Genomic DNA, 13,415 nt, shown 5'->3' on the forward strand with positions numbered 1-13,415 from the left:
GCTGCAGCTGGCCCAGAACAGAGCGGCATATCTTTCTCTTCACTGTAATCAGAGAGCTGATATAAATACTATGCATGGCAGTCTCTCTTGGCTAACAGTTGAGGAGAGACTGACTGCATCACTTCTTCTTTTTATAAGAAACAAAATCCCAAATGGTTTGCATAGTCAACTTACACACAGCTCTGACACACACTTACCCCATCAGGCATGCCACCAGGGGTCTATTCACAGTCCCCAAATCCAGAACAAATTCAAGAATACGCATACAGTATTACATAGAGCCATTATTGAATGGAACTCCATTCCATCTCATATTTCTCAAATAAACAGCAAGCCTGGTTTTTAAAAACAGATAAAGCAACACCTCGAGGCACAACACCTCTCCTGTATTATTCTTATTTATATTATTATTACTATGACTTAGACCGTTTGTGTGTATGTATTTACATGTAGGCTACTGTACATGTGCCTTTTAAAATACGTGTATGTACAGTAGTTCTGTCCTTGAGCTATTCTTGTAATTTAATGTTCTGTATTATGTTTCATGTTGAACCCCAGGAAGAGTAGCTGCTGCTTTTGCAACAACTAATGGGGATCCTAATAAAATACCAAATAATCCTAGATCAATGTTCCTATTCTGAGATGTTTGATACATACATCCCCAAATCCTAATACATCACAACTGCAGAGTATTTCTTTGTGAAATGGTATTATTTTACTCACTACGTGCCATGCTATGTGTCATAGAATCCTTTTCAACTAATCCTCTTCCCTTTTGTTTGTTTACTTTTTGTTCAATTTTCATATATCCTACATTTTCTTTGAGTCTGAATTATAAATGACTTCCTAAATATGTATCCACCTTTGAAAACCAGTACAATTATTAGTAAAATGATTCTTCAAGAGATGAAGTAGCAAAGAACCTGGGGATTTACTAAGAGGATGCACCTATAAAAACATATCAAACTGTTATTTACAGAGGGGACTAGATCACAGAATGCACCTTTACTTACAATTTACCTTCAAATATGATCTTTACATGTTGTGTTTTAGTCCCTCTTGTAAACAAAAGCAGGTGCCGAGTTTGCACAGGTGAGACAGGCCATTCGTTTTGACACATTTGAGAACCATACACTTCCTTAACTGTTTAACTACTTAATTCTAAATTGAAATTATGGTTCCTGGGACTACTATATACATTTCATTGACACAAATGGCTATGAACTAGCCTGGTCCCAGATCTGTTTGTGCTATCACGTCAACTCATTGTCATGCCAAATGACAATGAGTGGCAATGAGTGTCACGAAGGCACAAACAGACTTGTACCCAGGCTAGGAATGAACCCTCGCGTAACATTCTCGAACAGAAGTGGTGAAACAATGATAGAACAATGTTCTCATTAATGGAGACAAAGCTAACACAAACAATAGTCTGCATTGAAACCTACAGTAGTAGAGTAGTTTAGTACTTCTAGTTCAGTCAGCAACACATCAGTCGTGCGCCATTGTTTCATAAAAAGCACGTGATTTGGATTTTTCCAAGTTGCTGCCATAAGATTTCCTGTCACGTGGAGAAATAAAAAAAATTGTCATCCTGAAACTTTAAAAAAAAGTAAGAATATGAAACAGTGTAACTTCCAAGACATCTGTATAAAGCACCGTTAAAACCATTCAGCTTAAGTATAACTCATCTTGTCTGAGATAGACAGGGATGACTTTAGTACCTACCTATACAGATCTAGGATCTTAATTTGAGCCAGTTTGCTACAGCCGTACAATTATCCTGCAGCAACAGGAAATGTGAATTATTATGTTGATTGTAATTCAAGGATATTTTTTGTAAGGGTTGATACGTTATACGTTTGGGCAAATAAAGTCTGACATTTTAACCTTGAATGCACTAAAAGTTTGCATTTCCTGCTGTGCTAGAAAATTCTCATAAACCAAAAGAATAATCAAATTAAGATTCAACATCTGTACTGCTTTCCCCGTCGGGCCTATCTGTTTAAAATCGATTATATGACAATCAGAATTACATGCTGATATAGCTTTGAAGGAGGATGTTGTAGTTCACTTAAACTTCCTAAACGGGTATCTTCACCATTTTACCAGTCATCTATGGAGTCTCAAATTGACACTATGATACTACGCCAGTAATCAGAATCAGTCAGTCATGATCCGACTATTGTTGTATAAGTATAATTGAAAGTGTAATATGTTAACTTCTTAAAGAACGATGTATAGGACAGGCAGTGACAGTGCCTTCTGGTCCCTGTGTATGTATGCTGCTTTTGGCCCAACTGCCCCAGAGGATTCAACTGTGCTTTAATGGAGTTTCTAATAGCAGTTGAACTGAAACGACTTGAGGGACGGTGTTGCCATCGTCTGGACGAGATCACGATGAGGAATATTAATAGTCTTTATGGTGTCATTGAAGAAGGAAGTGAGTTGTATCGCTGCAGAGATCAGCGGTGCAGGTGTGTTGTGGGATGAGCGGCCTGCGGGACTTGACAAGGGTCTCAAGCCCAACTGAGTGAACTGATAAAGGCAAGGGAATCTACTGGCAGCGTTCACTAACAAATACTATGAATATTTATGCTGGAATGTAAATATTGAGTGAACTGGTCAAATCAGAGGAATCTACTCCCAGCATAACAGAGATCAAGACTGCCATTGTGTATGCTGTCCATGATGCTGGAAAGCAGGCGTACATAGAGAGACGGGAGTTGCTGTCCAGCGTCCTGAAACGTATTACTTTGCTGAGAGACCTAAAACGGACATTCCAGGTTGCGTAAGTTTATGACATCAATCCGTTTAATTGCCTATTGGCTGTCCGGCTTAATATGCAGCGCTGTAAACGAGTCATTCTATTGGCTTGCACCTACTGGCCTGCTTAATATGCAGCGTTAAAAATGACCCATTCTTAAAATAGCATATCCTAATACTTCTATGAATGCTGGCTATCTCACATAAATCCACTGAACAAGACCCGTCTGTGGTGTGTGTTAGCTTGTATGAGGACTTGAAACACAAATACTTGAATCTTTCTACAGTATTGCGGGGAGGACGAGTCTCGCGTCACAGCGCTGCGCTTCAGCGGGTAAGTGACAAAACTCGGGACAGAAGCAAGTGTAAGGGGAGCCTGTTATACCGCAGACTCGGAAGATGTTACTCACACACTCGGCTGGCCAATGAAATAGTTTCCCCCCTCTTTTTCATTATCGCCCAAGAGAGAAAGCATGCAAGGCTATATGTCTCACCAGCGGTGATTGTGTTCGGCTTCGATCGTTCTCCACAGAAACACTGCAGCATATGCGCTCCTTTCTGAAGGAATGGCCTCAGAATCCTCATTGATTTGGGTTGGTTGGAACCTTCCTCAATCCAAGCAATCCGGACAGCTATCACAACACTGGGTCAGGTAGCATAGCGTATAGCCACCTTCACTGAGAGCAGCTGCTCTCTAGGTTCACAAGCCTCAAAACGCCAGAAGGGCACAGTGTCCAGGACAAATTACGCTAAAACGAGGCATCTTGACTGTGTTTTTCTCTCCTCTTCTCAGCCACCAACAATCATTTGTCTTCACAACACTCTGTCTTCCAAGGCTAGGCTACGCAAGGACGTTAGGATGTGCTCCTAATTTGTACAGTCCCTGTCTTTACTAGGGGACGTAATATCAGGGATGGAGAGAGGGGGGGGGGGTTAGAGAAAGGTGGGAGAGAGAGCGCGAGAGAGAGCGAGAGAGAGAACGCGTGAGAGAGAGCTAGAGAGAGAACGCGCGCCAGAGAGAGAGAGAGCGCGAGAGCAAGAGAGGGCAAGAGAGTGAGAGCGAGAGAGAGAGCACGAGAGAGAGCGCGAGAGAGAGTGAGAGAGTGAGAGAGAGAGCAAGAGAGAGAGCGAGCGAGCGAGAGAGATGGAGAGAGAGAGCGAGAGAGACAGAGAGATAGAGACAGAGAGAGCGAGAGAGATAGAGAGCGAGCGAGAGAGAGCAAGAGAGAGCAAGAGAGAGAGAGAGAGAGTGAGAGAGACAGAGAGCGAGAGAGCGAGAGAACAGTGCGAGCAGCTTGCACATGAAAGTTTAACTGCAGGGGTAAGTGGCGGGACAGCCAGGGATGAGGTAATGCAGTAGCCTACCGTGCCGTTTGTCCAGACAACACAATGAGAGCGACGCCGCACATATGTTGGGACTAAAAGGCCAATGTTCCGCTATATATAGGGGACCGGAGGACAACGTATAGCCTACGTCAGAGGCAGCTGACAGTTTAAAGATAAAGATGACTAAAGGCACCAAAATGTAATGATGAAAGAGTAGCCTAAATAAACTCTTAGCCAATAGTACTATGCGGGTGTCAAATCCTAGTAGATGGTAAACTCAGCCTCCATCAACTACTAGCCTACTGTGCATAGGCACATCACAGTGGTCACAGTCTGATGATGATTTAGGCAACCTTGACACCTCAGTAGTAAGACCATTTTTGTCCAGGATTGATTTCTGTCATTTATTGCAGTACCTATAGGTACCAGTGTGCTACCTACCAGTTCTGTTGAGCTCCCAGTCTTAGGTGAACAAAGACAGACATACAGGTTCCATGACTCAATATCAAATGACAAGCAATATAATGATATGATATGACACATTAAATATCACTGTCTCTTGAAGGACATGCCCCCAACAAGTGCTTAATAGAAGCAGTAAGGTGTGACACTGACAGGTCAGCAAGACCGTTTGTATTTTAATGAACCGCAAACAAACTAATTGCATAAACTTTAGGGGAAACAGCAGAGCAAGCAGTTTGTTGTTGTGAATGTCCGTATTTCCTTCCTTATTGAGAAACAACAGACAATTTGTCATCACAACTTGACACATTGCACTTTGACCCATTCCATATCCACAGTGTGCAAAATCAACGACATAAACAAACAATAGCCAAAGGGAAGGGGGGTCAGTCCACTCCTGATAAGTGCTAGAGGGACACTCTGCAAGGATGAAGGTGATTACGCCGAAACATAAGCTTGTTTATATGTCCAGTCATTAAATACTCTGATCAAAGCAGACAAAGATCCTTTTATTTATCGTTGTTTATATGTCCAGTCATTAAATACTCTGATCAAAGCAGACAAAGATCCTTTTATTTAGCGTTGTTTATATGTCCAGTCATTAAATACTCTGATCAAAGCAGACAAAGATCCTTTTATTTATCGTTGTTTATATGTCCAGTCATTAAATACTCTGATCAAAGCAGACAAAGATCCTTTTATTTATCGTTGTTTATATGTCCAGTCATTAAATACTCTGATCAAAGCAGACAAAGATCCTTTTATTTATCGTTGTTTTTTGGACAGTCACCCTTTGTAGTGTCCAGGGGTAAGGAAGGTTGTTTTTGGTGGGGATTTTCAAGTCCCTCCGACAAGCACCTGGTGCCCTTTTATGTTCAAGCTGGGCTGAAGCGCGTCTCGGCACACTTTCTTTCCAGTCAATAAAGACCTAACAGTTCCCCATTTAGTTTTATACACATATATATATACTATATCACATCATTCCAGCATTTCCACATTTAGGTGTAAATACGATACATTTAGCCCCCCTTCTCTTCCTGAGGGCCAAACACATTAAGACACTTGCATGACATATAAAACAAAATATAAAACAGTACATCATATAACATTATTACACCTCTACATATCTACAATACAACAATGTTGAATACCATGATTCTCAACAGAGAGACACGGATCGATACAGAGCTAAATATTTTGGGTGTGATTGTGCAACGCAGTCCTCCGGGTCCAAAACCACTGCATTGTAGGGCTCTTTCCCAAGTGGAACCCTATTCCCTATATAGTGCACTACTTTGGACCAGAGCCCTATGGAACCCTATTCCCTATGTAGTGCACTACTTTGGACCAGAGCCCTATGGAACCCTATTCCCTATGTAGTGCACTACTTTGGACCAGAGCCCTATGGAACCCTATTCCCTATGTAGTGCACTACTTTGGACCAGAGCCCTATGGAACCCTATTCCCTATATAGTGCACTACTTTGGACCAGAGCCCTATGGAACCCAGGAGTCAGCTGTACATAGCAATCTCAGAAATAAGCGACATTGTGTATTGTTGCTGAACCATTCTAGATATTAGGATTATGGTGTGTGGTATATATTATGACGAGGCGACATCGTTGCTTTTGGTGCTTTGCACAGATGACCCTACCTGTCCCGTGACAGTGAGTTGACAGTGAGTTGAAGTAAGTCTCGCGTTGCTATACCTCCAGAAATACGTGGTTGTCAGGGAAGCCTGGTTCGCGGCCGAGGCTAAGTTTCAGTCAATAATAATGAAGAAAATCAGAATCACACAGAGGATGCTCATCCCCTTTGGACTACATACTATAGAAACACTAGAATAGGGGACAAAGCAATGTGAGGGCAATGCTCACGTTGCTCCACAAAATAATCGCAAATACATACATTCTTACAGTAGAGGGCACTGTTACATTTCTATGGAGAGGGAGCTGAGAAGAGAATATGAGATTTTGAAAAGGCAGGGGGAGAGTTGGTCAAGGAAGAGCGGAGAGACAGAGAGAGTAGTTCAAGACATCAACAAAGTTCCTTTATTTAACTAAATCTGTAGCTGATACAAGACTAGTTTTTCTCCCGATGGCCACCGATGTTGAACAGTGTTGTGCCCTCTTCAATGTTATACTATTTTATTCATTTAACCTTTTTTTAAACTAGGCAAGTGAGTTGAGAACAAATTCTTATTTACAATGACGGCCTATACCGGCCAAACCTGGACAGCGTTGGGCCAATTGTGCATCGCCCTATGGGACTCCCAATCACGGCCGGTTGTGATACAGCCTGGATTCGAACCAGGGTGTCTGTAGTGACGCCTCTAGCACTGAGATGCAGTGCCTTAGACTGCTGCACCACTCGTGCGCAAGGGTCCCTGCCAAGATATAGGCCATCATCTATTGATAAATTGGTGCGGAAAGGCACATTTTCTTTCATGAGTGTTTGTGCAATGAGCCAAGGCTGTAGTCAAAAGGGATTTTCACACTACTGAGCCGAACCAGGCCAAACCATGCTATCGGGCTGGCCTGGTTCAGCATTAACCATAGCTGCTGGAACGGTGGTGGAAAGAAAGTATCTAGGACAGCACCATTTTGGTTCAGGTGGTCGCCACAGTGTGAAGGGGACACTACACTGTGAAGAGGGCACAACACTGTGAAGAGGACACAACACTGTGAAGAGGACACAACACTGTGAAGGGGACACAACACTGTGAAGAGGACACAACACTGTGAAGGGGACACAACACTGAAGAGGGCACAACACTGTGAAGGGGACACAACACTGAAGAGGGCACAACAGTGTGAATAAGGCACAACACTGTGAAGGGGACACAACACTGTGAAGGGGACACAACACTGAAGAGGACACAACACTGAAGAGGGCACAACAGTGAAGAGGACACAACAGTGTGAAGAAGACACAACAGTGTGAAGAGGGCACAACACTGTGAAGAGGACACAACACTGTGAAGGGGACACAACACTGAAGAGGACACAACACTGAAGAGGACACAACACTGAAGAGGACACAACACTGAAGAGGGCACAACAGTGAAGAGGACACAACAGTGTGAAGAGGACACAACACGGTGAAGAGGACACAACAGTGTGAAGAGGACACAACACTGTGAAGAGGACACAACAGTGTGAAGAGGACACAACACTGTGAAGAGGACACAACAGTGTGAAGAGGACACAACACTGTGAAGAGGACACAACAGTGAAGAGGACACAACAGTGTGAAGAGGACACAAGAGTGTGAAGAGGACACAACACTGTGAAGAGGACACAACACGGTGAAGGGGACACAACACTGAAGAGGACACAACACTGTGAAGAGGACACAACACTGTGAAGAGGACACAACACTGTGAAGAGGACACAACACTGTGAAGAGGACACAACACTGTGAAGAGGACACAACACTGTGAAGAGGACACAACACTGTGAAGAGGACACACCACTGTGAAGAGGACACAGCACTGTGAAGTGAACACAACACTGTGAAGGGGACACAACACTGAAGAGGGCACAACAGTGTGAATAGGGCACAACACTGTGAAGAGGACACAACACTGTGAAGAGGACACAACACTGTGAAGAGGACACAACACTGTGAAGAGGACACAACACTGAAGAGGGCACAACAGTGTGAATAGGGCACAACACTGTGAAGAGGACACAACACTGTGAAGAGGACACAACACTGTGAAGAGGACACAACACTGTGAAGAGGACACAACACTGTGAAGGGGACACAACACTGTGAAGGGGACACAACACTGTGAAGGGGACACAACACTGTGAAGAGGACACAACACTGAAGAGGGCACAACAGTGTGAATAGGGCACAACACTGTGAAGAGGACACAACACTGTGAAGAGAACACAACACTGTGAAGAGGACACAACACTGAAGAGGGCACAACAGTGTGAATAGGGCACAACACTGTGAAGAGGACACAACACTGTGAAGAGGACACAACACTGTGAAGGGGACACAACACTGTGAAGAGGACACAACACTGTGAAGAGGACACAACACTGTGAAGAGGACACAACACTGTGAAGGGGACACAACACTGTGAAGAGGACACAACACTGTGAAGGGGACACAACACTGTGAAGAGGACACAACACTGTGAAGGGGACACAACACTGTGAAGAGGACACAACACTGTGAAGAGGACACAACACTGTGAAGGGGACACAACACTGTGAAGAGGACACAACACTGTGAAGGGGACACAACACTGTGAAGAGGACACAGGTGTTCAACATCTGCGACCATCAGGAGAGAAAAAATGCTCTCGTATCAGCTACAGATTTAGTAAACAGATATTTGTAAACCATAGATCCATCTGGAACGACCAGAAAGACTAACAGGTCGGAGCACTGAATAACGTGTGTCACATACTAGGCTACACAGTGATGTTATCCAAGCTCAGATACACAGAGAACAGGGACTGGTATAACTGGAATCACACTTATGAGGTTACTGCTGCTCTTTAATTATTTGTTACTTTTATTTCTTTAGGTATTTTTCTTAAAACTGCATTGTTGGTTAAGGGCTTGTAAGTAAGCATTCCACTGTAAGGTCTACCTACACCTGTTGTATTCACGAATGTGACAAATAAAATATAATTTGATTTGATTTAACTGTGTTAGTGTGCTGTTTGGATAGGCCTGAAGCAAACGTGGGCTTTGAACGAATAAGGAATTTGTATTAGAGGGTTTAGGACTTGGTTGAGGATAGAGAGACAATAGAGAGAAAAAGAGAGTGGAGGGAAGGAGGAGGGAGGGAGAGGGTTAAGAACAAGGGGACAAGGGGAAGAGAGCAGAAAACAATGACTCACGCTTCGATCACACCGACAGCGTCATGGCATTTTGGTACACCAGATTTACATTCATTTCCAATGAAACGCTGCGTTTCCCTTGCAGCATAGCGTTGCAGAGGCAGTTGCAGTGTGTTCTGTGTAGTGAATACAGTACGTTGGGTTTATCGAATGTATGTGATATGTGTAGACGGCTTGACAGTAATGGTAGCAGAAGGTGAATGATTAACTTTTTGTTGCATACAGATGCAGATGATGCTGTGTACTATTTTGCGCAATGACACTGTCGGTGTGTTGGAAGCATAACGGGCAGAGAGAAAGGGAAGGAGGAGGAACAGCAGGAGGAGGCAGTGGTCCCAGAGACAGAGCCATTTCAGTCGTCTTATCCTGCTGCAGAGCTACCCTCTCAATCAGAGGAGCGAGAGAGAGAGAGAGAGAGAGAGAGAGAGAGAGAGAGAGAGAGGAGGATGATTTACATAGAGAGAGAGAGAGAGAGAGGATGATTTACATAGAGAGAGAGAGAGAGAGAGAGAGAGAGAGAGAGAGAGAGAGAGAGAGAGGATGATTTACATAGAGAGAGAGAGAGAGAGAGAGAGAGAGAGAGAGAGAGAGAGAGAGAGAGAGAGAGAGAGAGAGAGGATGATTTACATAGAGAGAAAGGGAATTAGATTGATTATGCAGTAAGGGGTCAATCTAGTTTATTTTATAGTCTTATTTCTGGAATTCAATTCATAATGAAATTGTGTGGTCGCAAAGGACAATTTTAAGAACTTACTTCAAATGATTTAACCCTGTTGGTAACATGCCAATTGGAATGTAGTGGTCCTCGTTTTTAATGAAGCCAAATCAGGCAATTTACCATATAATTTTTTTCGTCCCAATTTCAATCTTGTATCAATTGCTGCAACCGATCACGTCCAGTTGTGACACAGCCTGGGTCTGACACAGCCTGGGTCTGTAGGGACGCCTAAAGCACTGCGATGCAGTTCCTTAGACTGTTGCACCACTCGGGAGGCCAGCAATTTATCATTGGAAGAAGTAATATGTTTCAAGACCCTCCCTGGACAGCAACTCAGTTCTTTCTTGGGATGTTCATGTTTCAGGACCATGGACAGCAACTCAGTTCTTTCTTGGGATGTTCATGTTTCAGGACCATGGACAGCAACTCAGTTCTTTCTTGGGATGTTCATGTTTCAGCACCATGGACAGCAAACATATTGGTGGTCTTGATTTATTAGTAAATACTAAATAGCTAGAGAACTGTGAAATAATGATTAAAAGGTCCAATCTGTAATTTAAAAAGACTGACTTTACCTCTTTGTTTTTGGTAAACTTAGGGATGGGGCTGGTGGAAATGCAGAGACATATCTTTTTTAATATATGACTCTGGGTTAATGTAACCATTCACAAATTCATATACAGGATACTAACAGTGAAGATTGTATAATGTAAAGCCTCAAGATATGTTTTAAACTCTCAAATTACAACAAAACATAAAATAACGGGACGATACAACCTTCGATTTTGAGTTATGATAGAGTAAGACAGTTAGGTATTTCTAAGTTATAATTCTTCAAGAACCAATATATAATTATCTGAACATTGAACAGCAGGAAATCTCACAGATTGAGCCCTTAGGTGACACTAAAAGGTGACCAAAAGGTAATTCTTGGTAAGACGGCATAGACTCTGAACAATATGCAGAGAGTAGTACACCAATGATGTTGTTGGTTTTTACAGTATAAACGGTACAGGAATATTCTCTGATAACCCATATGGAAATGATTTATACAAATGTTATCTGAGTCAATCTTCATATAAAGTCAATCTTATATGATTATGGCCTACTTCCTATAAGAAAACACACAAAACATGATTCTTATACAAATCCTGTGTTTCACACATGGGACATCATATCAAACAGATGGTCAAGTCAAACAGATGGTCAAGTCAAACAGATGGTCAAGTCAAACAAAGTCAAACAGATGGTCAAGTCAAACAGATGGTCAAGTCAAACAAAGTCAAACAGATGGTCAAGTCAAACAGATGGTCAAGTCAAACAAAGTCAAACAGATGGTCAAGTCAAACAGATGGTCAAGTCAAACAGATGGTCAAGTCAAACAGATGGTCAAGTCAAACAGATGGTCAAGTCAAACAGATGGTCAAGTCAAACAGATGGTTCTTCTATTATGCCAGTGTGTGATTGTGGTCTTATAACACACATATATAAGACACATATCACGTATATTTTACTTCGATGTTTCAGGAGTAGGCCTGCCCATATAAGAATCCTTATATGATTCATATAGACCCTTTTCCATATGGGAATATACCAATGATTCCTGCTTGCCTCTTCCCAATCCATTTTAAAGGGAAATATCACAACGACAATGACTCCAGACACTGCATGTAGATGCTGGTGTAGATCCTAGAGAAGTAGTTAACAGTAGATCTTCCATTTGAGCCAAGTCAGTTTTGGCTGTGATACTGCTGCAGCCGCCGGGCACTTGGCCCGACCCCTCTCTTATTTCCCCTCATTGCGTCAACAGAAGCGAGGTTAAAATGTTCACCTTGTAAGGTGATAGGAGCTTAAAACCAGACAGTAATGGGAACTGTACAGCCGAAAACTCCAAGTTAAAAGTGCAAGTTAAATATTGTTATAAGTCGTATAAAGTCGATAATGTACAGTAATCATAAACATCAGTTGACATTCCTCATGACAATAATAAAATGTGTCATTATCCATTTATGCGGATATAGAATAAACAATAATAATTTCTGGAACATGCCATATCATGGTGCTGCAGCTTGTCAACAACAACAAGGTCACTGTTGATCAGGGACGGACTGGGAAAAGAAATCGGCCTGGGTATTTCTAACACACCGGCCCATTGTTTTCCTTGAGACACCCGTTATTAGCCAAATAATGATCATTCTGCGCTAAAACCCCAATTTACCAAGGCCCACTAGGCAAAAGAATGGACCAACCCATCTGGCATTTGCCAGAAATGCCCGATGGCCAATCCGTCTCTGCTGTTAGATTACACACTTCTGCATGCATCATCCTTTTTATGGCAAGTTGTTATGATCCAAACTATTCAACTACAGATAACGGAAATCTCATACAAAATTAACACATTCCGTTTGCAATTCTAACATGTTCCATGGCATGTGAAATGCCTCGACAACCTGTTTCCAGTACATTTTTAATGTATTTAGGCACTAAAAACGCACTCCACATATGGAGTGAAATTTAGTACCAAAAGTCTGTGAATGTAAACAACATTTTGAGTAGTGAATGGTGGCTTTTCTACGAAAGTAATACGTTGTGAATGTAAAAATAATTTAATAGAAATTTGAACGTATTATAAGACTGTTTTGACAACCAAATAAACATTATTATCAGTGTAAGCACAATTCCTTTCTGTGTTTTCTATTTTTCACATTCAACTTTCACTTGCATGTGTTTAATCTCTTCAAGTATGCAGACTGTATTCCACCCACAGACTTTTGGCACTCATCTTGCATAGAATTCAGCAGGTACCTGCACTCAAACCATTAAAAAAAGAACAAGGAGGCCGAGGTGCAAAAATATTCCAGCACTGAGGATGGAATAAACAACAAAATGTACACTCTTCTAAAGGACAAAATGTACACTCTTCTATAAGACAAAATGTACGCTCTTCTATACGACAAAATGTACACTCTTCTATACGACAAAATGTACGCTCTTCTATACGACAAAATGTACGCTCTTCTATACGACAAAATGTACGCTCTTCTATAAGACAAAATGTACGCTTTTCCAGACAACCAAATGTACGCTCTTTTAGACGACAAAATGTACGGTCTTTAAGACAACAAAATGTACGGTCTTTTAGACGACAAAATGTACGTTATTTTAGAAATGTACGGTCTTTTTTGTTTAGCCTTTTTGCACTTTACACTGGCACATTTTTCATTCTTACGAGCATGGAATTAATTGATGTATATTTTTTGCACCTCGGACTCCTTGT

The 13,415-nt window shown here is 42.0% G+C and overlaps 1 protein-coding gene across 1 annotated transcript in view; it reads right to left on the bottom strand.

The window, feature by feature from the left end:
* Window positions 1-3,672, bottom strand: part of LOC118373358 (fibroblast growth factor 12-like) — a 75,009-nt gene extending 71,337 nt beyond the window's left edge. Inside the window, exon 1 of the mRNA XM_052463364.1 lies at window positions 3,261-3,672. Coding sequence (XP_052319324.1) covers window positions 3,261-3,351 — 91 coding nt within the window. The 5' untranslated portion in view covers window positions 3,352-3,672. The remainder of the gene's footprint in view (window positions 1-3,260) is intronic.
* Window positions 3,673-13,415: the final 9,743 nt, after the last annotated feature.

This window comes from Oncorhynchus keta, chromosome 15 (assembly GCF_023373465.1).
Source record: "Oncorhynchus keta strain PuntledgeMale-10-30-2019 chromosome 15, Oket_V2, whole genome shotgun sequence".
In the NCBI taxonomy this organism is placed as follows: domain Eukaryota; kingdom Metazoa; phylum Chordata; class Actinopteri; order Salmoniformes; family Salmonidae; genus Oncorhynchus; species Oncorhynchus keta.